We start from the raw sequence: 25,882 nt of genomic DNA on the forward strand, positions 1-25,882 counted from the left end.
CCATCTATTAAATTGTGGTTTTGTCATCATTTCAAACAGAGATTTTGTGGTATCGAGATGTTCATTATAATATGAGCAAAGTGCAAGAGACCATCAGAACAGCCAAACTACAAAATTATCGTGTACAACAGCAAATGGAAACAAAGGTCCTTGGTGCTCTAGCAAAAAACCAATGCCTTCAAAACAAGGTTTATCCCACTGAAGGGAAGATTATAATACAACAAGGGTAAATTCATAATCTAGTACAAAAAATTGTTAGGGCATTCCTTCTTTTACTTGAAAGCCCTCCTGTGTCACTCATCAGTAGCTATAATTCTAACTCGACCTTTTTAGGTTGAGAACTGTGAATTGTTTGTTGAATTAAGAAAGAATAACAAATCAAATTGTAGAGCAGCAGCAAACCTGACAGCTGAATCTGATTTTCCCCATATTCTAAGCACCTATGCACCTACAACTCAATTTAACTTGGATCAGGCCAATCAAATAGCCACATCCTCAGCTGAGCTTCCGGCTGCAGATGTGTCCTTTTGATAGAGTGGAATTCTTACACCCAACTCACGTAACTGATCCACCAGATTGTAAAGAAATTCAAATGTTAGCCTGGACTGTGAATTTAGATCCTCTCTAACGTGTGGCTGAATCCGAAACCAGTCTCCCAGCATTTTGTGCACATGAGATCGGATCATCCGCCATGGGACAGGGTATCTTTCACAGATCTTCAAATACTCCACAAGCAGTTCTGCCTGGTCTAGTTTTCCCTCTATATTGTCTTTTTCATTATCCCCCACCCAGTCAGCGGTTCGAAATCCAGCAAAAAGAGCAGGATTCTCAAGAAGAGACTCAGCCGAAAGCACACCATCAGCACCTGTCTCTTCCAGACAGTTCTGAACATCCTCCATATGCCTAATGTTCCCATTGGCAAGAACAGGGATTCCAAGCGCATTTTTAACAGCCTTAATGGCATTCCAATCAGCTCGAAACCTCTTCCCATCTTTCTCATCTCTTGTTCGGCCATGAACAGCCAAAAGAGAACAACCAGCGCCCTCCAGCATCTTTGCATACTTGATAGTATCCTGTAAATTAGGAAATACTCTGATTTTGCAAGAAACCGGCACATTAAGATTCAAAGCCAGTTTTTCCACTAAAGATTTCACAAGAGGAAGGTTATCCATCAAGAAAGCTCCATAATACCCTCGCCTAGCAATACGCTGAGGACACCTACACATATAAACCACATGGCCATTTATAGAGCAAGCTAACACTTTCAACTAAGGCTCTATTTCATAATAACACTTGTAATTTGCTTTTTTACTTCCTTAAATGGCAAAAGCTAAGATCATAGATAATTAAAAATGACAATATAGCTAAAACAAAGCATCAATTTAAAGAAGGGTATTTGGTGTAGAAGTAAAAATCCTGCATTTTGTTCTTCAAATTCTAATTTATAATCTTTCAAAGAAACTATTTGCTTCTATATCCAAAAATACTTTTGAAGCAAAAAACAAGGTAGCAAAGGTAACAACAAACGGATTGCGTTATCATTAAGAAGTTAATAACATTCAAATGAACTCAAAACAAAATGTTTACCCCAAATTAATGTCGACATAATCACAATAAGGTTCAACTCTCCTTGCAGCTTCAAGTAAAACATCTGGATCATTAGCACAAAATTGGACAAATAATGGACGGTCCTCCTGCAATTATCAATTCAACAAAGTTGAGAAAAAAGCCCTGAAATCTTTTTATGAGAAAAAACAATTATCAATAAAAAGAATGTACCTTGCAAGTGGTAAATTCTTCATTACGGTACTTTTCATTCTCAGTAAAAATACGTGAATGCAACATGGGCGTATACGCAGCCTCTGCTCCGAATTTCCTACAGAGCATCCGAAACGGCAGCTCGGAGTTGTCAACCATCGGGGCCACGATTAACTTGGGCCGGCCAAGCTTGGCCCAATGAGCCCATGCCCTCTCCACTCGTGATTCCCAGCTGAAGTACCTCCCCGGAGACCCTATCGACGACGGCGTGTCATCAACTTGAGAAGAAGACTGTTCCTCTTGGTTCTGTTGTGGTTTGGAGCAAAGGAGGGCATCGTCGTCGTTGCTGTTGTCATTTTGAGGTGGATCCGAGCGGATAGTTCGGATTTGGGTTTGGGCCATGAGGGAGATGGGGTTGGAGAAGAGAGGTTTTTGGTAGAAACTTAAGAACGAAAAAAGGTGGGGTTTGGGGTGTTTCATGGGCGGGCGATGGAGACGGAGAGGGAATCCATCGCCGCCAATGCCTAGGGATTGTTTGCAGAAGCACAAAAGGCTAAACGCTTCAAGCTGAAGGATTTGTGGGATTGGATCTTACTGTTTTGGGGTTTAAGGTTGGGTTTTGAGCTTGGAAACTGTTCAATCTATGGATTTATTTGGGTCAAAGAATAGATCAAAGCGGCCCAACTCTATGAATCCTTCAGTAAAAATGGAAAATGAGAGGTTGGTTAAAATAACATGATTTTGTTAAATTAGATTTGATAATGACTTTAAATTTCATAAATTGTTTTTTAAGTAATGTGCCATTACAATTCTTTTTATTTTTTGAGCGTAAATTATAAAACTTAATTTCCAATATTTTAGGGAGTTTTTCTTTCTTTTCATAAAAATATCTGTAATAAAGCTAAAATTTGTGCTTGCTTAAACTTGATAATAAAATATGATAACATGAAGATTTTGGAAAGACAAATATCTTTATATAACATTATTTCTATTTTTTATCCATTAATCCCTTTTTTTTTTATTTGTACCCAAACGAGTTCATATTCTTTTATTTTATCCAATTGAACTCTTTTCTTGTAATGAAAATGCAACAAATTTTATTCTAAATAATAATTGTCACTTGTCACTTGATATATACGTGAACTATGACATGACATTTTAATTAAACACAACAATAATTAATGATGTAAAATTTCTTTTAATATGAAATGCCACATCAAACACCACGACAAAGATTAATGACATGGTATGCTTACATCAACAACTCATTCTTTATATCAACAAAACACATCATATTCCACTTATATAATAAATAACATTTACAATATCCATCATATTTTCATTACAAAATAAAAATTCAATTAAATAAACTTAAAAATTAAAGACTCTGTTGAGAACAAATTAAAATAGGAACACTCAATAAAACCAACGTATGCAATTCAAAGGTTTTCTTTATTATTATTTAAGCCTTTGCATTATTACTCACCGACACAACAAATGTTCATATCACTTTCGTTCAAATTCTGATATATCAAGACATTTTGAAATATTAGGCGGAAATTAATTCCAGTCCTTGTACAATTTTCCTGACCCCGTTCATTTACCATGCATGAAGACAAACATAAGCCGGAAAATGGTTTCCGTGTTGTCGTAAACTGCAAATAAATTAATACCCACGTCTTATCCAAAGCCCAAGTTGTGCGCGCACAGAAGAAAGCATGTAAACATGGAAGATTGAAAAATCTGTGTTTTTAGGCTTGTAGCTTATGTTTCCTTTGTCATTTCAACATCTCTTGAACAGGAAACAATGCAATTCGAATCCATTCTGTTCACACAATCTCTTCAATTGTTTTCAAACTAGCTACATGGCAAGTGTGGAAACCGCTTTCCATAAAAGAAACTAAGAAGGAAATTGCAAAAAGACAAAGCCGAATGAATTGACAAAGGAAGGTGGGTCAAGATAGGCTTTGAAGAAAAGAAGACATTCCATCCAAAGAATTTACACTTAATTTACAGCTACTATTGATTTAAAAAAAAAAAGAAACAGTGGTTTATTTCCTTGTAGTTGAAGTTTTCATTGGCTACAGAAAGAGGTAGTATGATAAAAAAAAAATGCCAATTTTTTTAATATCTATTTATTTAAATATGCGAGTGTTTAAGTTAATAATATATGTATGTATCTTGTCTAAAGAATTAAGATCCAAATCTCCTATTTTTCAAGTAAAAAACAAATATTGATTAGATTTACGAATGAATTGGATAGAAGGTAAGGTTTAGGGGTAGAGGAAATTGCTAGGAAAATGTTTAGGATTCTTCTCAAACAGGTACAAAAGATGGATCTTACCTATTTAATCATTTGGTACAAATAATTGAAAGAGTCAAACAATTGCAGTAGTGGCACACTGGTGTTTTGTCTTGTTTCCCCTTTGTGAAGTAAGGGGAGGGGTGTTAGGGTTGAATAAGTGGTCACGCATATTTTCAAATGGTGGTATCCACATGTGACTTGTCAATGATAAAATATTGGTAATAATGAAGGAGTAATGGGACCATTCTCACTTTAGAAGGTTGACGTTGAGGAAAGGCAAAGCAAGCAAAGAACAAAATCGTGAACAAAAAATGTAGGGCCCCCAGCCATAAAGCCAGAAACATATCAATTCTCCACCCACCCATTTTGACTTTGCCCAATTCCCTTTCTCATTTGAGTGACCTTCAAGCTCTTCTAGACCAACCATCCTTGTCTCAGTTTTCTCTAAATGTAGCCAACCTTTTTCCCACAATCCAAACAAGCCCACTATAAATAATGCATGTTAGAAACTCAGACTCTTCTCTTTTCATCGATACCCAACACCAACCTGTAGTTAATTAAGCCGTCCCAACTGGCAACACCCAACCTCTTTCTTATAGTCAACCGTCCCCAACACGACACATTGGTCCACATCTTTCCATTTGTTTGACTGAGTCCCTTTCTTTTACTTTCTTTTTTGCCTTTATTACTATTTAAATCTAAGAAATTTGCTTCACCGATGTAAGGGTAAGCAGTAGGCAAGGCATCCAGAAACAAGTGACCCAAAGAAAAAGATAAAGCAAACAAATAATAAAACAAAAGATGGCATGGATTGATATTGGACCGCACTTTCTTTCTTGGATAACTGTTAAATCTAAATGCCAAATGCACCATGTTCCCTTTCTTTTTCTTTTTCTGCTTTCAAATGACAATGGGTTTTAATTAACAGCGTTCAAGAAAGAGGAACAAAGAAAAGATTAAAGAAAGCTCGGGAGGAATCCCATATATTTTACAGGGAAATGAACCAACCCACTACAAATCTCCTTCGAGATAACTTGAGCAGATTGATATGGTACTACTTTTTACTACAAACTGTTCATCCTACCCATGGTCAAATGTTGGAAATGACAATGAAATTCTGGGATTTTGTCCAAAAGAAAATATTAATTCTTCGTCTAAGAAGATTCCAGGATGAGACTGGAGGTTTCCGCAAGAGAGAGAGGATGGTTATGTTCGCCTTCATAGGTAACTATTAGCATCGATGGATCATCTAAAGCCCTTTCCACATGTTTGCGAGCTGGACATCCTCTCACGCTACTGCACTTATAGTAACCTCTGTTCAATCATAATTCGGAACCATACATAAAAACATGTTAGATAACTTGGGGGAACTGAACTATCTTTTTCTTTTAACAGAAAATGATGGGAAAATTTTTGTGAAAGTGGCAAGTTCACATGAAATTTGTAGTGAAAAAAAGAGTGAAATTTATGCAAAACAAAAAAATTTCTAATCCAAAGTATTAATTATACCAATCAACTTGTTCACATTCGAAGATTAATTTATGACAAAAAAGATACAAATATATAGAAGATGGCATGGAATATCATATACCTTGGATGTGGAGATCCCTTGATTGGTTTTTGACCGTACTTCCTCCACGAGTAATCATCAGGTGGAATATCAGCCATCTTCAGGCTTATTGCTGGAACTCTTACAACCCTTTTCGATCTCAGCTTTCTGTCGAAGGCCAAAAATTGAAAACCAAACATAAGTAATTAAGAACTTAAAAGGGTAACTTGTAAAAGAAATAGATATAGACGGATATGTACCTTTTCTTAGAGCAATGGCAGCGACCAGAAGAGCCACTGCACTTGCCAGAACCCAAGTTCTCCGAGCTACACTTCCTCTTAAAAGAAGAGGAAGACAAAGGAGGCTTCCCAGCTGAGGAAACCTGAGAAAGATTAGTAATTTGAAACGCAGACGATGAAGATGGCTGCTTGCTATCAGTATCTCCGGTCAAAGATGACATAAACGAATTCCCAGCGGAAGAATATGAAAAATTGATGGTTGTTGATGAATCTTTCCTCTCTAAAACCCCACTTTTCACCGTTAAAAAATCCTGATGATGATGAGGATGATAAGTAACCGGTGGTGGAATCTGCTGGATCGGCGTTGCATAATAAACCTTAGTTTCAAGCTCTTGATTTGCTTGGTTTTGGCTAACAGGAGGTGAAATAGTTGTAGTATTTGTAGCAGCTGGGGGCGCTACAGGGGCTCTCCGAAAGCGAGCATGTCCAGTTCTGGTTCGACCCAAAAGAGAGATAACTTTCTTGAACTTTGAAACAGCAACGTCAGCTGCAGCTTTGCAGTCCATATCGAAATCCAGGGAGGATCTTGTTGAGCTCGAAGAAGATTGATATTTTTCCTGATTAGTAATGTTTTGTTGCTGTTGCTGCTGGGTTTGGGAAAGCAACCTGATGAGTTTCTCAACACTTTCCAGCCCGGAAGCTGCTTCTTGGACTGCGTTTTCTTCCATTTTGGTTGTGAAGCTGTTGCTGTTCCTGTAACTCATCATGAGCTCCACGGCCATGTCTGCAACAAAACCATTCAAAGAAAGAAAAGAGAGAAAGAGAGCAAGGAAGAAAAAGCGTGAAAAGAAAACGAGCAGGGAAGGGTCGTTGATAAAGGGAACGCTGGACTTCGGTCAAAATGATGCCATCGGCTATGGAACCTTGTTGGTCAATTAGGTCACTGACCTGTCATCTTAACATTTGCCGTCAAATGTAGGTACGAATAAGATCCAACCACATCAATTTGGTTTTTTTTCTTCATCAAGTAGGATCTAGTAAGCATAGCTTACTGTTCAAGACCAAAATGTTTACTAATCTTTTTCTACTAGTACCCTTTTTCTCAAATTTTCTACTGTTTAGTCTAGATTTTTAGTTAATTATTGTAAAATTTTATGTCGGGGACATTGACTTAATGTCTTGTGTGATCAGTGGGGGTCCACACAGGTTAAATTGCTCAAAGGGAGGTTGGGGACACAGGGGAGGGGAAGATCGAGTCAAAACTTTGTCCTAGGCCGTCTGATCCATAATAATAAGGGCTTTTACTAATAATTTATTATAGCAGAGTTACAAGACAGTTGGTGCCAGCATGATAAAGTTGACTTAAAGATTTTGGGGCAATTTCCTAACCTTTTTTTTTTTCAGTTGTAATGAAGGTTACCATTAAAATCCCACAAAACTTCATAGCTTTGAATTTGCCTAAGACCAAGAATTTAGTGAAAATTGTTCAGAAATAATGGATTTGTTCATCTTGGGTCATTACCAAGTCTTGCAAAGATTTATTCTGTGATCCTCATATAGCCAATGGCATTTTCAACAAGGATAAAAAGATTCCAATTTAAATTTTCCTCTTTAACTCCATCTACATGGAACTTGGACTTTCAAATCACTAATCCAAAGCTGTTGAATGATTCTTTGTCCACCACATGGACACTTGTTTTTAATTTCCCTTATATATTGGACCATATGTCTTTTCACAGCATGTTTTTTGAGTCATTTTTCTAGAAATATATTCCCAAATGTCCAAACTTCCTAAACTTTGGACAAATTACTTAGGGAAAAAGAGAGCTGTTGAAAGAAAATACACCACCAAATGGAAAATTAGTTAACTAAAACCTACCCCAACCCTAAATCTAAGCCCTAAGAATGGAATTCTTAGTTCGCCTTTTCTTCATTGCCACCGTAAGCACTACCACCTTCATTTTTCTTCTCCCACAGGCAAAAACCAAAATACATCAAATCATGTGATATTCCAAAACCAATCAAGCACTTTTTAACAAAAGAATAATAACAGTATGCTATAAATAATCCTTATGCCCTTATGCACAATTCCCCAGAAGGGGTTAGTACAACTTACAACACAAAATAACATTAAAATTGGTTAGCAGAAGTTAAAACCCATTAAAATTTATAGTTAAATATCATATATATTATGAACACCTGCGTCAACTAATTTGTTTAGTAAAACTTTCGGTGATTATATTAATGTATGAAATAAGAATTAAAGTATTATGGGAAGGATGATGAATATTTTCTTAAATAGAAAATAACTCTAATTATTGGATAACAATAACAAAAAAGGGGCTCATTGCATGCAGTATATATTACCCCGTAGATGTCGATATCCCTCCAACTTTATACAAAATCTCAACCCTGATCAGTGCTTATATTTCAACATTCAATGGATCTAGTCTAAGTATACAAAGCATGTGTGAAGGGATCAGCTTGACATATAATAGTATTTCACATGCACACAGAGATGTGACGTCTCTGGTCTCTCTTCACAGTTCACACTCAGAACCCAGCTGGTGCACCAATCGCGCCCATTCTTACAAACCCATTCTTAAATAAGGAAACAATGAGACGAAAGGTCCAAATTTCAGTCACGAGATTGCAGCCAAGAATGGGGTCCTCTTTCCTTGGCCAAGTATTCAAAGCTTCCCCTTGAAAAATCAATACTACTAAATTATTTTCACCCGAAGTTATCCTCCATTAATATTCTTGTAGAAAATCCTCATTGCAACTTAGTTTTAGTAGTGTTTTTTTTTTCTTTTGATTTGATTTTTTTATTTGGTTGAAGATCATTTTTCACGTTTTGCAAAGGCACGTGTTGGGATGTGGAAGAAAAACAGGGAAGGGTGCAATTTCCAGGAACCTGACTACGTACGCACCAGAGTGCGAAAGTCAAAGCGAAAGTCAAAGACGGAAAGGCATCAGAAACGAAATTGAGGTGTAGCAGGGAAGAAGAGAAGGCGTGCGAGGGTGGGCTGCCTAAATGTTGACTTCTCACCGAAAGTCTGTTCATTATGGGCAACCTTCTTCCGCCAGTTTCTGTCTTCATGTTTTTTGTTTCTTTTCAGTGAATGTACTAATTGAACAGCATTCACTACCCCCCCCCCCCCCATTGGGCGTTGCCACCATCATACACATGCCATTTCTTTTTATTCTTTTTAGCTTCCATATCAGTTAAACGAAAGTGATTTTTGATTCATTTTAGCAATATGATTTAAATATGCTTACATATTTACAGAATCAATATCAAATCCATCATCATATTATTAGACCTTAATCACTTATAAGAGAAAGATACCACTGCCGACATGTTGTCATAGTATATTATTGTACAAACATAAAAGATAGGTAAGGGAGGATAACCATTTCCTTAGTCCGAAGTGATATGATAAAACCCTAAGCACCTAAGAGAGTGATATGATACCATTGCTGACAAGTTGTTAAACTATATTAGTGTACAAATTTGAATAATTAAGCAAGGGGAGGACAGTCATTTGCTTAGCAAAGATCAGGGGAGCAATTCCAAATATTATAATCCAGGGAAAAGTGGTTGAACATTCTAGAGACTAAGTAATAACTAGAAGAACAGTGTTTTTTATTTAGCATGGTTAGGTAGGTATCTACTCTGATCTAGCTAGCATGCAAGATTTAGCGTGGTTGTTAGGGTTGCCATGAAGATATTTGATTGCTCTCTATGTATATGCATAATCTTCTACTACATTTGGCTCGCCCAACATTTAAAAGCTTCACGTGTGTGTATGAAAATGTCAAACATGACAAAAAACCAAATACTAGGCTTGTTTGGACACTTTGGACTTTGAAGAGCAAAGAATTAGATTGGTAAGAAAACAAGCAATTCAATAACTTTCAATTCAAGCAAAGCTAACTTCCCCCCTGATATATTGATATGTTCGATACTGATAGTATATTTCTTGTATTCTTTCTACATTTGAAGCAAAGGGGAGATTTCTTTTTCTCTTTTGTCCCTTTTTATTTTTCTTGTATGTTCTTTTTTCTTCTCTCACTTGGGCTGAAAAACCATGTTGACTTGAAGATTAAGCATCGTGAACAACTTGGAAGAAATAAGCCCATTAGAATTAGGCTGAACACAACGCTCGGTGTGGGCACTAAGCCACTAAAGTATAGTGGAATGGGTCGTACCTACCGAAGATAATAAAGGGGAAGGGAAGTGAACGTTAAGCGTGCAGCATGAGTATGGTTCACATGACATATGATTAAATTAGTTGGCATCAATCTTAATAAAAATTCTTATAGTAGACCCCTCTATTCATATAAGTTCCTCACATCTTATTTTGATTGAAACAAGCCTTTTGATTAAACGAAAATGTCAACTTTTTTCTTTTATTCACATGACATATGATTAAATTAGTCGACGTTATCATGAAGTAGAATATTCAATCAAAAGTTGACATTAAAATCACAAAAAGATAAAAATAGTTTTTTGATTTCTCTCTTTATCTTCTTTTTTTTTAATAGGAATAGTTATTGAAAATCTCTACTAAAAATTTTAAATTTTCTTAAATTTGGGGACAAAAAGGGAAAGATTTTGAAAATTACTTTGATTAAAGGAAAGAAGAGAATGAGAGAGGTTAGAAAAAATATTTTTAAGGTGATTTCAACTACTAACTACTGACAATCGATGATTTTAAATTTTGATTTTATTAAATGATCATATCATATATTACGTAGATAAAAAATATTAAACAATATTAAATTTAATGATAATTATTTTACAATTAAAGTTATAAGTTGTTTGATTCAAAATAAAAGTTTAATAATTCTTCTAAACGTATAAAAGTGAGGAGTTTATTTGTTTAAATAAGAATAAAGTGGATCTTCTTGGGTTTAAGCTTTCCCTTTTTTTTTCCTTCAATTTGAGCCAAATTTTAAGCGATTATTACTTGAGGATAGAAACCCATCGCTGTGACTCGTCAGCGTGGTCGGTTTCTGTTTGGTATGTCAATATAACTAAAAATTGAAATTTCAACAGAAAAAGTATAACTAAAAATTGGGCTAGTTTTTGGGCCCTCTTTCAATATTATCCATTCCATTATCCCAGTTTCGGTCCTTTTGGAAAACAATCTAGTGCCTTAATGCGATGAATAGCCCAAAAAGGTCTTGATGTGATATTTTTGAAAAAGGTCGGGGGGAAGGTGACCCAAAGCTGCAAAAAACCTTTTCCGGGTTTCACGCTTACCAAAACCTACTAATTTGTTAAGTGAAAATGCCCTACCCGGGCGGTGACTTTTTTGTCCAACTCAGAAAAGAAAATAAATATGTTTAAAGCGTATTGTGATTACATCAACTGCTATTCTTTCTGTCAAAATGTTTCTTAGGAGTCCGGCATTGAAGTTCATAGACATGAGCACCCTTAAGCCAGATTTAGTATTAGTACATAACATCCAGCTCCTTTAGAGTAGACCAGGTAAGAATCTACTGGTTCTATATGTAGACCGAGACGTAAAATTCCTAGATCAGCAGTTCTGGATCCTTGACCAATCTCGTTTCCAAGGTCGTCATCATTAGGTCATCACCTTCACTGGTTTAAGTTTTAAATGTTTTTAAACTAGGCCAAATTAGTCGTTGGTCGCCATCTTTGCATCATCAATCAGCGGCCAGGGGAGAGTTTGAAAATTTTGTGGAAGATGTTGTATATTTTATAACTACACTGCCAAGCATGATTCATAACGAAGGTGTGGAAAATTGCATGATGAGAAGGTCGCCAGGACACTTAATAATTCTTGGTGTTGAAGGAAAGATCAAAATCTTATGATTTCATCCAACAAACTATTGTTTCCCAATATATTCCTATATGATTTAAATAAATTAAAAATCAAGCTCACCTATATCTAATTGCTGGAAGTTGGTATATAAGTTTTACAAACAAAGTCATGCTTTTTATAGGTAACAGCTAGCCAGGAATATGCTGAATATATATTATAAACTTTGCAAGTCAAAATTGTGACACTTAAGTCATTGCGTGCAACGAAATGAAGCCCTTGTACTGAAAGGGAAAGAGTTTCTGCAGCCGATGTAGAGTCAGGAAATTATAGATGTCAAACTCACAAGGCAGCTTTCCCCCAGTAGATCCCTCCTCATGTTTCTCGTGTTTTATTCTTACTTTTGTCCTAAAGTCTGCTCATATATTGATGACTTGATGTGCTCATTTCTAGAATGTCAGGGCGTTCAACTCATACATTTATAGTTTAAACAACTTAACATTTTTGGCATATTTTTCGTTTCTGGCTTCCAATCATCATCAACCAATTAAGCCACTGATTTCCCAGCATTTTGATTTGAACGGAGAAGAAAAAGAAGAAAGACCGGGACAGTTTCTGCTCCATGGTTTTGATTCGGAATGGGTTAAGGATGTTACTGTTGATAATCACCAAAATTCATGTTTGATTTAGGAGTTTGCAGGTTAATCGAAATGGTAATAATCCACATTGATTAGTATTCTATTTATTCAGCTAAACTATGCAATAAATGAATCTCATCTGCGTTCCACGAGATGGATTGTGACAATAACATCTCCGGGTGTAAATTTATGACCAAATCATTAGCTTGAAAACTGTGAGGCATATGGTTCATATATAATACACATAAACAGAAAGTGACATGAATTATTCTAGCTAGCGGTAAGTGTCCATCTCCTGCATGAAGACAGAAACCAGGCTTTCTTGTAAGTTCTGACCCTTGGAAGGGACGCTTGGGGTTGAGAAAATAAATAAATAAGAAGGTATATACCCATAGCTTGCCTCACTCTAAAGGAAACTCCCCACTTCGATCAGTCAGGTGGTATGAAGCTAATCAACATAACCACCTCACCAAACTGGTTCTCTCTTTCGTACTCTACCCTTCTTGTTAATTTCCACATTGTCTTTTTGCCCATTTCATGAACAATCATATTTCGAATGACAAATTAATCAAACAATCTTACTTCTTTGAAAAAAAAAAGACTACTTAATGGCTGACTTGATGCTTAAAGATGCATATTTATTCATAAACAAAGATAATAAGATTGCTTTAACGGCATCATGATTGTTCGAGTGTTGCCAACGAATTATTAGATTGAAAAATGTAAGCAATCAAAATAATTTTATACTTACGAGTTTGGAACATGTGCAGCTTTAAAGTTTCATTGAGGAATAGTGATTCAAATAATTTCGGTTATTGGCAATACTTTATGGTGATGAATCAGCAGAAATGTGATGCCCACCTTCCAAATCCTTCAAAAAACAAATAATGGAATGCTTTTCTTTTCAGGTTGGTGCCCCTGTTATTTCCTGTGCGTTTGGAAGAAGGGAAAAAGAAATAAAGTACAAATGACAATTGAGTAGAAAGGAAAATGAAAAGGAATATACTAATTTAATCATTTTTTCTTGTTTGGTAGAGAAGAAACCGGGGGGAAACGGAAGGAAAATGAAAAGAGAGTATTGCATCATTTGATAGAGCTGGTCTTTATTGGCAGAGGAAAATCAAGATGTAACCTTGATAATTTACAGTCAACTACGTTAACCCAATGCCAAATTTGGTATACGATTAAATCTTAACTTCCCTGTAACATGAAAACATAGTTAAATTCATTGCGATAAGGTATTGTTTTTTTTTTTTTAACTGAAAAAAAGATATTTAAATTTATTTGTAAATAAATAATTATATATTAATTAATAAATTAAATATTCGAATATTTGTGATAAAATATTGTTTTATAAATTCAGTTTATTTTGATTTAAGGCCAATGACGTGTCAAAATTTTATTGGAGTTTCGGACGTTTATATACACACGTTTGATTCCTTGTTTTATTCCTATCGACGGCCCACCTATATGGCTGTATGTTACCTGACCATTGACCTAATCCTACATCACCGTTAGCTGCTTACGCAAAAATTTAAGACTGTTTTAACTCCAATGGTTTCTTAGGACATAATAGCCAAAGTTGCAGTAAATATTGCCCTACCATCATTTCTATATATAATTCCATAGTAAAAAATTATTATCTTTTTTTATGTGCCTAACGGTTAAATACTACTAAAATTGTTTTCCATAGAGATTATTTTTTTATCTTATTGTATCTGGCATTGCATGATTATCTCTACTCACACCTATTAGTCTAATTGATAAGAAGGGAGTATTTTTTGTTATCTATCAGAGATTAATCTTTGAAAAAATATTTTAAGTATAAAATCTTATATGTACAGAACCAATATCTTAATCTATTTTCGAAAATAATGAATATTTGATGTGGAATTCCATAATTATAAATAACTAATCAAGAGAATAAGTGGTAAGATATTTAAGCTAATGCTGGTTACTGTATTTTTGGTAAATACTCATAAATTAAGAGTGATAATTCGTGGAGGTGTGAATATGACATTTATATTTTCATGAAATTATAATCATTACTTGTTTACATGTAAATTAATGAAGTTTAGGCTCTAGGTTAGGAAAGGTAAGAGTTGCTAAAATTATTATTCATAATTTTTGACGTCAACTAGTAGTATATTAAATGCCAATACTTACATTCCTCTAAGATTATTTTTATTGAATTTACAAATGTCAGCAGTAAAATCAATGAAAATTCTCAAGTTATGGTTATTTAATCATAGTAATTATTGATTCAGAAAATTTAGGAGAAAAAGCTAAATCTTTCCATATATGAAAGGCTGTGAAACAAACTCATAATAAATTCCCTCCATTTTACGAAAATGCAGCTTTTAATTGTGTCTAAATTCAAGGATTAAGCTGGCCACCGGGCCCCTAAATCATGGGCTAATGTCCTCGTCCCAAGTCTTCCCCCTTTCTCTTTCCTTTCTCCCTTTCACTGTGTCAAAAATAAAACCAAGTAGAAGCAAGAAAGAGTAGAAGAAGATTAGCACCCAATCAAAGCAGCAAACTGACAATAACCCGGAATCAATTCAACCGTAAATCCAAAGTAATCATAATCCTTCGCATTAAACAAGTCATTAGCCTTCTAAACGCCCCACCAAATCAACCTACCGAAAAAGAAAAAGAAAAAAAAAAATTCCTCTTATATTTCCATATCTTCTTTCTTCTTTCTCTCTCTCTAGCAGGAGCTTCAACAGAGAGCCAAAAAAAAAAAATGAAGCTTTCTGCGTTGCAGCAGAGCTACATCAACCGTCGAAGCAACAGCTTCAGATCATCAGGACCGTTAGATTCATCTTCCGACAGCGCCATTAAGTCGCCAGCAGCCATTTTCTGGCTTATCCTCCATGGTCTCTGTTGCTTAATCAGCTTAGTCCTCGGATTCCGCTTTTCTCGCTTGGTCTTTTTCTTTTTGTTCTCCACTTCCTCCACCAACTTCTACACGTCGCCGTTTCGCTCCACCGCCGAACTCGCCAAAACCCTAGATGTCCACTCCGTTCTGTCCACCAACCCAGTGACCAACCCCGACTTACTGTTGCTCAACAAGACGGCGACGAATTCGAGAGTGGTTGTGGGGCGGCACGGGATCCGGATCAGGCCATGGCCGCACCCGAACCCGATTGAGGTCATGAAGGCTCACCGGATCATACAAAGAGTTCAAAAAGAGCAGAGGCTACAATTCGGTGTGAAGGATCCCAGGACAGTTATCGTGGTGACGCCGACATATGTACGGACATTCCAAGCGCTGCATTTGACCGGTGTGATGCACTCGCTAATGCTGGTTCCATACGATCTGGTTTGGATCGTGGTGGAAGCCGGCGGGGTCAGCAACGAAACGGCATCGCTTATTGCGAAATCCGGTTTGAAAACTATCCACGTCGGATTCAATCAACGGATGCTGAATTCCTGGGACGAACGAAATAAATTGGAGTCCAAAATGCGCCTTCGTGCTTTAAGGTAAACCTTTATTTAAAATTATTTTTTCATAATAGAAAACGATGAAAATTTATGCGTTTTGGAATTAGGTTGTTAGAAATTTAGAACTGATTGAATTTTTGTGTTATTTTGGGGGCAGAATTATAAGAGAGAAGAAATTGGATGGAATTGTTATGTTTGCGGATGATAGTAATATGCATAGTATGGAACTTTTTGATGAGATCCAAAATGTCAAATGGTTCGGGGCGCTTTCAGTTGGAATACTAGCTAATTTGGTTAATACAGATGAGAAGACGGATAAGAAGAAGGAGGAAGAGGAGAATCCTAGAATGCCGGTTCAAGGTCCGGCTTGTAACGCGTCTAATATGTTGGGAGGATGGCATACTTTTAATACATTGCCCTTTGCAGGGAAAAGTGCTGTTTATATTGATGATCGAGCAACTGTGCTGCCTAGAAAGTTGGAGTGGTCAGGTTTTGTTTTGAATTCTAGGTTGCTTTGGAAAGATGGTGGAGATAAGCCAGAATGGATTAAGGATGTTGATATGCTAGATGGGGATATTGAGAATCCATTGGGTTTAATTAAAGACCCTTCCGTGGTGGAGCCACTTGGAAGCTGTGGACGTCAAGTTTTGCTTTGGTGGCTTCGAGTGGAAGCTCGTGCTGATAGCAAATTTCCTCCCAGGTGAATATCTTATCCTGTTCTCATTATATTTCAACATTATGCTGCCTAATGGCTATAATGATGGTCAATGATCAACATCAACATGTTCAGTATCATTAATATTAATAACTGGTAGTTTTTAGCTGTGCTAAATTGCATAGGTGTTCATTTCCATATGATTTAGGTTTTGAGAATTATGAATTGTAGAAGGTTGGTTAATAGAATTGATATCAAACTGATCACAGGGTAAGAAATTTAAAATGCCAGATCACTAATGGATTGGCTTTGCATTCACTGATCAATGAGTCTTGAGTCTCTTCACTCTTCTGATGTGTCAACTTGTAAGAAACCTTATCTAGTGAGTGGCATTGACAAATGCCATATTAAGCACCCTCCCTTTCAAATTTTGTAGTGAAATTTTCATCATTTACTGCTTTATTATCAAAACTTAAAAGTGTTTTCATCTATTTTTTAGAATTCAAGTGGTGTAATGTGGCATGAGAATAAATTTGTGAGGAATCAATCATGGCCATCAGTAGTTTGCTCATATACTTTGTGCTTATATCAAAACTCATATGCTTTATGGATTTATAAGTTGAAATGAATATCTCACGATATTCTCTCTTGAACAACTGCATCTTACATTGGTATTGCTGGTGAGCAGCATATTGGATATTTTGCTTCACCATAATTAGTCTCTGCATTTGTTAGATTTGTTTACAAATGGATGATTGTTGATTTACTTGAAGATTCGTAAAATCTACAGTGCTGATTTAGTAGTTTGAGTTAAGATGTATTGAGGAGTGAATATGTGGTATATCTGTCCCAAAGTGAATGCCTTTCTTTTATGTTTTGGATGTCCTGAAATAGTTTCCTCTCCTTTTTTGGATGCTCTAAACTCTTAGTTTTACTAACTTTCCAAATTGATTTTCACCTTTTAACAAATTATTTCACATTAAAAACCTTTAATTTTTAACATTGAAGAAGATTTTCCAAACTTCTGTTTGTGTAAAACAAAAACCTTAGGAAAAGGATTTATGATATAAGTGCAAAGTTAAAGTACAACTTAGGGTGGTGGGAATATCTACTTGAGCTTTTCTGATATTGGCCAGTTACCAGGTATATGAGGACTTCATTAGGATTATAGATAGATTTATATCTATTTAATTTAAGTAGTTGTCATGCATGTTTGATCCTTATATCTTGTAGCTTGCAGGAGGTAAATTAATGGCATATTAGGAGTGAGATATATTTGTGCCAATACTAAAAACGTTTTAGCCCTAATTGAGCAAGTTCCAAGGACATAAATGTGGAACTTATCATGCATGCTTGCTGATTTATCCTGTAATTATACTTGCATGCTACATGTTTCATGGGCTACAATTGATTGTGTGTATTTTGTTTTGAACTTTGATGCCTCAAATCAGTTTCACCAGCTTGGCCTCGTCTCCATGCTATCTGATCATTGGCTTGTAAATTATGCAGATGGATAATTGACCCACCTTTGGAGATCACTGTCCCATCAAAACGCACTCCATGGCCAGATGCTCCCCCTGAACTCCCTGCTAATGAAAAACCAGTGATGGGCATCCAAGAGCCCATAGTGAAGCATAGTACAAAGACACGAACATCCAGATCAAAACGTCGAAGTAAAAGAAAGCATGAAACAAGAACAGATACACAGGTTTCCACAAGGCAGTCCGAACAAAACTAGAAATCTCATAGCTGGCAATCTATGCCTTAAGGACTTGAAACTGCTGCACCCAGAAATTTGATTGACAAGGGAGGAATGCAGATGGTCTTAGCGGGTGTTGGGTACATATGGATAGGCACCTCTCACAGCAGGCCAGTTTATACATGCGTTTCTGTTTGAGTTCCTCCTCAGTTTTCAACTATTTTTGCTTCTTTTTTTCTCGTCTATAGTTTGTTGGGGTGATTGATATTCTCTCATTGAGGAGGTATGTCAAGCAAGTCTTGCTCTCTTGTCTTGCAAGAAGCTTGTATTTGACATGCTTTCGATTTACAAATTTATACATAATCTTTTAATAGGAATTATAGAGCTGTGTTCAGTCGTTGGTTGTGGTAGATACAACACCAAGAATAATAAAATTTTCATTCATTTCTAAACAATGTTTCTGGAAAACCTGAAATGATAACAAAAGAGAAAAGGTATCTGTTTATGCGTGAGAAGTTGATATTAAGAGTTGAAGTTGTGAATAAATGCCAAGGTTTCAGCAACCTCATCTCTCTTCCCAAATTTCTCTATAGAATAGAAATGAAGCAGCTGGAAAATGGATTGAGGTAAGCCATTACCATTTGTTGACCCAGCACTTTCCAAGGCAATACCTTGGCGGTTGGCGGTTGGCGGTTGGCGGTTGGCGGTTGCCACGTAAACAAACTAAAGACAAATTACATGTTGCCAAGAAAGTCGCAGGGAAGGTTCGGTTTTTGTTTTAAATGCTACGTAATAGCTAATGAAACAGGGTAGGCCGAGTGGTTCCAGCGGTCCCTTGGCTGATTATTATATTGAGCGTTAGCTTAGATCTGGATCTGACTTTCAGCTGAAATGTTCGCATGAAATTGACCCATCGCCTGTCTTACAAACCATTAATCTACAACAAACGTAAAAATTATGAAAAATGCCCTAATTTATCAATTCCTGCCTGAAAAGATTGGGAAGGGAGATATTATTAAGTAGATTCTTTACTTTTGCGAGAATCAAGTTGATTATGTTCAGCGTATCAATTGTAAGAGGTCACCGCCCATGTATTTGCAAACCTGCAATAATTGACAGCCTTGAAAAATTAATGCAGAATTCTAACCTATGCAAGCAATTCTAGAACTAGCAATGAAGGGCGACATGGTATTTACAACAGCCTCATGCGTGTGTATATATATATATGTATTCCACTAATTACTGATCCGAAGGGCAAATGACCGCTTTGCAATTAGTCGCATTGAGTTTATATTAACTAGGAGCCCATAGCTTTCTTTTTCGAGGATAAGCCTCCAGGCCCATAACTTGCTAACGCATTGGTGATCGGCTGCCATATCAGCTTTTCAATGAACATGACGAAAGCCTCAACATCCTCGAAAGATTATGGGATGCTCCTATTGCACCAAAAAGATTGAGAGTGAATCAGAGAAATACATTTAATTTGAACAATTCCAACCAATTTGGGATTTTCAATTGCTGCAGCACTGAATTTCATGAGCTCAGAAAGGAACACATTAAAGCATGTTACCGATATGGAGTGTGATCAATTGCACACTTTTTTTTTTTTGAAAAGCGTGATCAGTTGCATTCTGACGACTATGCATATTAGAGCAGATCATGGAGTTTATGGGTTTTGCAACTTGCAACTTTTGTCTGTTAGAATTGCGCGACGACCACATGCCACAGTTAACCCCCCACCCCCCCCCCCCCCCCCCCCCTCCTCCTGCATCAATCAATAATTACTTAGAAAAGAAAAGAAAAGAAATTTATGGATTCTGATATTGTTTTTACAATTTGCAAAGAAAGTTGAGAAGGAGGGTTTTTTGTTTTTTATATTTTTTTTATCTCAGATTCTCACGTCATCTTTTTTCAACTTTAATTTTTGATCATTGAACTTCTTCCGTTGGAATATGACTAGTAGGCGAGGCAAGGAGATTACAACACCCTTCCCCCCTAAGAAACCGCAGGGAATCCTACGTAGCAACACCTCATTCGCTATATCAGAAGGCTTTGCCTAGCTGCCGCCTAGTGCGCCCTGTGCTTTGTCCAAGTCCCAAAGGACTCGGGCTGGCCTTCGGTATTTCCATTTTCTACTGACCACCAACGACCCACGAGGCCGAAAGCCTGTCTTCTGCCTTCTACTCCTATTTCCATGAGTTTGGTCTGGTCCCCAATAAATCTCTCTCTCTCTCTCTGCAACGCAATAACCTTTTTTTCTTTTTCTTTTCAACTTTTTCACCGTCAATAATGTTCCACGCTTGAATATTAAACCATTTCCATTGTCTTTATAAACTCTGAAGCTCTCTCCCGTTTTCTTCATCGAATCACTCTCCTCAACCTTTCTCTCCAAGAAACATGACAACCTTTTTTGAATCTCCCATGGCAGCAGCAGCAACCATTTCCGCCTTTCTTTTCCTCTTCTTCACCTTGTCTTCTGCTACAGACATATCTATCCTAAACTCGAATCAAAACCATCCATCATCATCATCAAGCTGGAGAAGCGATGATGAGGTGAGGAGCTTGTACAAATCCTGGCTTGTGAAACATGGCAAAGCATACAACGGCATAGGAGAGGAAGAGATGAGGTTCGACATCTTTAAGGATAACTTGAAATTCATTGATGAACATAACTCTAATAACAACAGGACATACAAGCTTGGTTTGAACAAGTTCGCTGATTTAACAAACCAAGAGTACCGTTCCAAGTTTTTGGGCACAAGGAGTGACCCCAGGCGTCGAGTCATGAAGTCCAAAAACCCCAGCCAACGTTACGCTTTCCGTGCCGGCGACAGCTTGCCGGAGTCCGTCGACTGGAGAGAACACGGATCTGTTAATCCCGTCAAGGATCAAGGATATTGTGGTAAGTAACAATTTCAATTAATTATGCACGTTTTTTTTTATTATAATACGCTATTCTTATGTCAGGAATAGATAATTTTTTGTTGACCGATCTATCTTAATCTAAGATCGGATTAGATTGCTTGCGATTTAAGGCTTTTTGGTAATTTTATGATCATTCAACCCTTAATTTCTTAGTAGAAAATATTATTTAATGATGGTTTTTGATTTCCTATAATTTGTCAAAAAACGGACTAGAAATATTGGTGGCAGAATGGTAGTTGTGACTTATGGTTATGAAATATGGAAATGGTAGTTTGGAAGTTGAGGCTTTGTCATGTAAAGATTAAATTTTCCGTTTTTATAAATATAATTAATTAAACAAACCTTCCTATCAAGTAAGCTGGGCCAGCCCAAGCCACGTCTGATTCGAAAAGTAGGTTCGGCCCAAGGCCCAATATCAAAGTGAAACTTATCAAAATTTCGTTCCAAAATCTCTCAACTTACCCGCCCTGTTTTCTTCACTTGGAACAGGAAGTTGCTGGGCGTTCTCAACAATTGCAGCAGTGGAAGGCATAAACAAGATTGTCACTGGTGAACTAATTTCTCTATCAGAACAGGAGCTAGTAGATTGTGACCGGACCTACGACGCAGGCTGCAATGGAGGCCTAATGGACTATGCCTTCCAATTCATTCTTGACAATGGTGGCATTGACACCGAGGAAGACTATCCTTACCTTGGCATTGATAGCCAATGTGATCCAACGAGGGTCAGTTTCAAAATTCTAAGACAGCAATCTTGGAGTTCAGTCGTTTTTATGGTTATGGATCTTGATGCTCTTTTGTTTTGGATTTTTAACAGAAGAATGCTAAGGTTGTTAGCATTGATGGGTACGAGGATGTCGTGTCATATGATGAAAGCGCTTTAAAGAAAGCTGTTGCACATCAGCCTGTGAGTGTTGCCATTGAAGCTGGTGGCAGATTTTTCCAACTTTATGAATCGGTAAGCTTGACCTTTTCTTCTCTACCCTTATTTCCATCAGTTCTTTTCCCTCTAGCCATTATTTGATTTTAGAACATTTCTGAAGCCTAAACTAATAGCTAACATCCCGGGCAAACAGTCTTTAAAAGGAGTTGGAGTGCTTTATTAACTCGGTTGTATTTGTTGAACATTTTCAGGGAGTTTTCACTGGTCAATGTGGGACAGCTTTAGACCATGGTGTGGTTGCTGTTGGATATGGCACTGATAATGGTGTGGACTACTGGCTTGTGAGGAACTCATGGGGCAACACCTGGGGTGAACATGGATACATAAGGATAGAGCGTAATGCGGATGGCTATTCCGGAAGGTGTGGCATTGCAATGGAGGCTTCCTATCCAGTTAAGAACGGGGTAAACCCTATCAAACCTTTCTGGAGTAATGAAAGCGCTGAGAAGATCAGCAGTGCTTGAAATCTTTGCTTCAGTTTGCAGTTCTTGGAAGTTAAAATGTCTCAAATGCTGTTTTTGGGCATTGGAGAAAGACAAGGGATGACTGGTGCAAGTGAAATTTCCCAGTCTATTCCTTGTTGGTATCCATAGGAGTGGGGCCATTTATGTTGTTTGGATTTATAATTGTTGTACATATGTTTTCATTTATCGAAACAGCAGCATCTGGAAAACTGGTAATTGTTGTGATTAATGCAATTTCAATTCAAAGTCTATCTTTATTTGCCAAGTACTTCTCTCTAGCAGTTTGGTTATCTGCAGATGCTGATGGTTAGTCAAGATTTGCTCCTGGAATTGAATTCACTGATCTATTTAACAAATGAAAGAAGATATGTAATATTACAGGCTTTACCAAGTGCTTTTCCAAGTGTAGAGGAAACCATATGATAGGAAGAACTATACCATATTTGATAGCTGATCAAGTCCAAATCATTTCATATCCAAATGCCAAACGTTTGTCCACTAGGTGATTCTTGCGCATAGCAGCATTTCTGTAGTTCTCTTTTTAAAGGACAATGAAAGCATTGTTGTTAACATTACTTGGGGATGATTTATTTCTAGAATTGAGCAGCTAGCCGTCCTCATTTCTCTATATTATTAAGGTAATAAGTAGGCGGAGAATTTGGTTGAGCTTATTAATTCTTCCGCATTTTCCTTTCTCCCTTTTTTTCTCTCCTACCAAACATAATTGATTGAAAAGTACATAGAAATCAATTAATCTGTCAAAATGGTTGGGGTTATGTTCAGTTACTACTCTGTGCCTATTCAATTGCCTAGAGACCTGTGCTTATTTTAGAGCATTGAAAATTATTATGCTTACTAGTTTTATTCATTTTCCACCTTGATATGAGTGCTGTTTTTTTTATATATAATATTCTAGTTTAATTCGAAATGATTAAGTGAAGGCAAATTTAATACTCAAACATTGCCTTTTTCAAGTTTCCAGCTTGCTCTTGTCCCACCTCCCCACCTTCTAGCATGACTGCATCATCACATGACTAAAACTGATATGGACCTCTTTCATTTCATCCATGTGCAAAAAACTCCCAAATAGACCTTTCGGGGTTGATAAGCCACAGATTGGCCAGCTAACTATGGTTTAAGTTCTTAAGCAAATTGCATCATCCTTTTAATACTACTTTTGTTTAAGTATATGCTTGCAAGAAATCTGCTGCTGCACGCTTTGAAGACATTTTCAAAAGTTGGCTGGGAAAAACTTATACTGATTTTGTATCTTCAATTAAAATAGGAGAGTTCCCCCTTGCTTATGTGAGAAAATGATCATCACTGAACAAAATAGGAATGTTGGAGGATAAGGAATGAACCTTTCAAAGGTTGTGAATGAAGCATCACACCTAAAAGTCATCGGGAAACTTTTACTCTAAGCCAGGAGGGGTCCATGTGGGTTACACAATTGGCTCAGATTAATTAAGGCATCAAATAAATAATTCCAACTGCTTTCACATCAATTTTACTATTTAACAACTTTCTGTATTTATGAGTCAAATGTTGATCTTAGGGTATGGAAGTATCAAATCTTTCCAGATTATTAGGAAGGCATCTTTTTCAAGCAAAATCATTTCCAGAATTGTTTTTGTCCAATTAAAATGGTAGCTGTATTCAACAAAGAGCTCCTGAGTTGGTACCTAATCACCCTCAAACTCAGGGAAACTGTGGAATCTGGAATTCCTAGATCATCTACAGGTACCACCAAATCCCTTGAGTTACCAGAAGAAAATGATCAGCAGCTGCAGAAACAACAGCATGTTCCTTCTGGTTCCCTGCAGGTTCCTATCAACGAGGATGGTGAAAACTGTGAAGAGGCAGCCAGTTCACCAGAGCCTGAGTGGATTATATCCATCAAAGAAAAGCTAGAGCAGGCAAGGCAAGATGATTCAGCAGGTTCGTGGGAAAAGTTGAGCATCTATAGAGTTCCTCACTACCTAAGAGAAGGTGATATTAAAGCTTATGTCCCCCAAATTGTCTCCGTGGGACCTTACCATCATGGCAAGAGACGCCTACGCCAAATGGATCAGCACAAGTGGCGTTCTCTTCACCGTGTCCTAAAGCGTACTAATCAGGAACTACAGCTGTATCTTGATTCCATGAAGGAACTTGAAGAAAGAGCTCGTGCCTGTTATGAAGGAACCATCACTCTTAGTAGCAATGAATTTGTGGAAATGTTGGTTCTTGATGGCTGCTTTGTGCTTGAACTCTTTCAAGGAGCTGCTGTAGGATTCCAACGTCTTGGCTATGCTAGAAATGATCCTGTTTTTGCAATGCGCGGCTCGATGCATGCTATTCATAGAGACATGATAATGTTAGAGAACCAGCTTTCACTCTTTGTTCTTGATATGCTGCTGGGGATTCAGCTTGGTGAACCTGACCAGAAGGGAAAGGTTGCCAAGTTAGCAATCAGATTCTTTGACCCTCTAATGCCAACAGATGAGCCATTAACAAAGAGTGACATGAACAGATTTGGATCCTCTCTGGGGCATACAAACATCTTCGACCCTTTTTCTGATCTGGGTGGCCTTCATTGCCTTGATGTTTTCAGAAGAAGTCTGTTAAGCTCTGGTCCCAAACCTGTACCTAGAATCTGGCTCAAGAAAAGGCCAAATGCTATTCGTGTTGCTGATAAGCGAAGGCAACAACTAATTCATTGTGTATCAGAGCTCAGAGAGGCTGGTATTAAGTTCAAGAAAAGGAAGACTGATCGCTTCTGGGACATTAAGTTTAAGAACGGGATTCTTCGCATTCCTCGCCTCTTGATTCATGATGGAACTAAGTCCCTTTTCCTCAATCTGATTGCATTTGAGCAGTGTCATCTTGATTGCAGCAATGATATTACTTCCTATGTGATATTCATGGATAACTTGATCAACTCACATGAAGATGTGGGATACCTCCATTACTTTGGTATTATTGAGCACTGGCTTGGCAGTGATGCAGAAGTAGCTGACCTTTTCAACCGCCTCTGTCAAGAGGTTGTTTTTGATATCAATAACAGTTATCTTTCCCAATTGTCTGAAGACGTGAACAGATATTACAATCACAGGTGGAATGCTTGGCGTGCAACCTTGAAACACAGATACTTCAACAATCCTTGGGCCATCATCTCATTTTTTGCCGCTTGCATCTTGCTGGTGCTTACTTTTGCACAGACCTTTTATGGAGTTTATGGATATTATAGGCCAAGGTCTTGAATTCAGTAAGGCCCTCTAATCAATCTCTCTAATCTGTTTGAAGAGAATGCTTTTATATATATACATCAATGACTTCCATTCATTTCTTCAATTATTAGGCTAAGACCTTGTTGTAGGCAAAATGTGTTTGTATCAGCATACACAAAATACAAAAGGATGCAGCAATGCCAATGTTGGTTTGAAAATCTAATATTGGAATTATCAGCCATAAATCCCCATGATAGTT

The 25,882-nt window shown here is 37.1% G+C and overlaps 5 protein-coding genes across 5 annotated transcripts; 3 read left to right on the forward strand and 2 right to left on the reverse strand.

Moving 5' to 3' along the window:
- LOC18611184 (tRNA-dihydrouridine(16/17) synthase [NAD(P)(+)]-like) lies at positions 96-2,396 on the reverse strand. Its single transcript, XM_007047301.2, has 3 exons — positions 1,780-2,396; positions 1,588-1,694; positions 96-1,218 (listed from the first exon to the last, which is right to left on the reverse strand). The coding sequence occupies exons 1-3, from the start codon at positions 2,236-2,238 to the stop codon at positions 480-482; spliced, it is 1,305 nt and encodes a 434-aa protein (XP_007047363.2). The 5' UTR covers positions 2,239-2,396; the 3' UTR covers positions 96-479.
- Positions 4,854-6,846, reverse strand: LOC18611185 (probable WRKY transcription factor 15). Its single transcript, XM_007047303.2, has 3 exons — positions 5,873-6,846; positions 5,655-5,780; positions 4,854-5,377 (listed from the first exon to the last, which is right to left on the reverse strand). Exons 1-3 carry the CDS (start codon positions 6,631-6,633, stop codon positions 5,218-5,220), a joined length of 1,047 nt encoding a protein of 348 aa, XP_007047365.2. The 5' UTR covers positions 6,634-6,846; the 3' UTR covers positions 4,854-5,217.
- On the forward strand, positions 15,028-18,492 carry LOC18611187 (probable beta-1,4-xylosyltransferase IRX14). The gene is made up of 3 exons (XM_018119529.1): positions 15,028-15,767; positions 15,886-16,428; positions 17,893-18,492. Exons 1-3 carry the CDS (start codon positions 15,028-15,030, stop codon positions 18,119-18,121), a joined length of 1,512 nt encoding a protein of 503 aa, XP_017975018.1. The 3' UTR covers positions 18,122-18,492.
- LOC18611188 (cysteine proteinase COT44) lies at positions 20,315-22,682 on the forward strand. Its single transcript, XM_007047309.2, has 4 exons — positions 20,315-20,984; positions 21,497-21,732; positions 21,825-21,965; positions 22,142-22,682. Exons 1-4 carry the CDS (start codon positions 20,480-20,482, stop codon positions 22,412-22,414), a joined length of 1,155 nt encoding a protein of 384 aa, XP_007047371.2. The 5' UTR covers positions 20,315-20,479; the 3' UTR covers positions 22,415-22,682.
- On the forward strand, positions 23,951-25,846 carry LOC18611189 (UPF0481 protein At3g47200). The gene has a single exon (XM_007047310.2). The coding sequence runs from the start codon at positions 24,058-24,060 to the stop codon at positions 25,654-25,656; it is 1,599 nt and encodes a 532-aa protein (XP_007047372.2). The 5' UTR covers positions 23,951-24,057; the 3' UTR covers positions 25,657-25,846.

Source organism: Theobroma cacao, chromosome 1, assembly GCF_000208745.1.
Source record: "Theobroma cacao cultivar B97-61/B2 chromosome 1, Criollo_cocoa_genome_V2, whole genome shotgun sequence".
NCBI lineage: Eukaryota > Viridiplantae > Streptophyta > Magnoliopsida > Malvales > Malvaceae > Theobroma > Theobroma cacao.

What these genes read in the sequence shown, in the direction of transcription:
- LOC18611184 (XM_007047301.2), bottom strand. Translation starts at nt 2,238, where the DNA reads ATGAAACACCCCAAACCCCACCTTTTTTCGTTCTTAAGTTTCTACCAA. An exon ending in AAGAATTTACCACTTGCAAG is followed by an intron (nt 1,695 to 1,779) that starts GTACATTCTTTT and finishes TGATAATTGCAG; the next exon opens with GAGGACCGTCCATTATTTGT. An exon ending in TATGTCGACATTAATTTGGG is followed by an intron (nt 1,219 to 1,587) that starts GTAAACATTTTG and finishes TTATATGTGTAG; the next exon opens with GTGTCCTCAGCGTATTGCTA.
- LOC18611189 (XM_007047310.2), top strand. Translation starts at nt 24,058, where the DNA reads ATGGTAGCTGTATTCAACAAAGAGCTCCTGAGTTGGTACCTAATCACC.
- LOC18611185 (XM_007047303.2), bottom strand. Translation starts at nt 6,633, where the DNA reads ATGGCCGTGGAGCTCATGATGAGTTACAGGAACAGCAACAGCTTCACA. An exon ending in TGCCATTGCTCTAAGAAAAG is followed by an intron (nt 5,781 to 5,872) that starts GTACATATCCGT and finishes GGCCTTCGACAG; the next exon opens with AAAGCTGAGATCGAAAAGGG. An exon ending in AAGGGATCTCCACATCCAAG is followed by an intron (nt 5,378 to 5,654) that starts GTATATGATATT and finishes ATGATTGAACAG; the next exon opens with AGGTTACTATAAGTGCAGTA.
- LOC18611187 (XM_018119529.1), top strand. Translation starts at nt 15,028, where the DNA reads ATGAAGCTTTCTGCGTTGCAGCAGAGCTACATCAACCGTCGAAGCAAC. An exon ending in ATGCGCCTTCGTGCTTTAAG is followed by an intron (nt 15,768 to 15,885) that starts GTAAACCTTTAT and finishes TTTTGGGGGCAG; the next exon opens with AATTATAAGAGAGAAGAAAT. An exon ending in GATAGCAAATTTCCTCCCAG is followed by an intron (nt 16,429 to 17,892) that starts GTGAATATCTTA and finishes TAAATTATGCAG; the next exon opens with ATGGATAATTGACCCACCTT.
- LOC18611188 (XM_007047309.2), top strand. Translation starts at nt 20,480, where the DNA reads ATGACAACCTTTTTTGAATCTCCCATGGCAGCAGCAGCAACCATTTCC. An exon ending in CAAGGATCAAGGATATTGTG is followed by an intron (nt 20,985 to 21,496) that starts GTAAGTAACAAT and finishes CACTTGGAACAG; the next exon opens with GAAGTTGCTGGGCGTTCTCA. An exon ending in TTTTCCAACTTTATGAATCG is followed by an intron (nt 21,966 to 22,141) that starts GTAAGCTTGACC and finishes GAACATTTTCAG; the next exon opens with GGAGTTTTCACTGGTCAATG.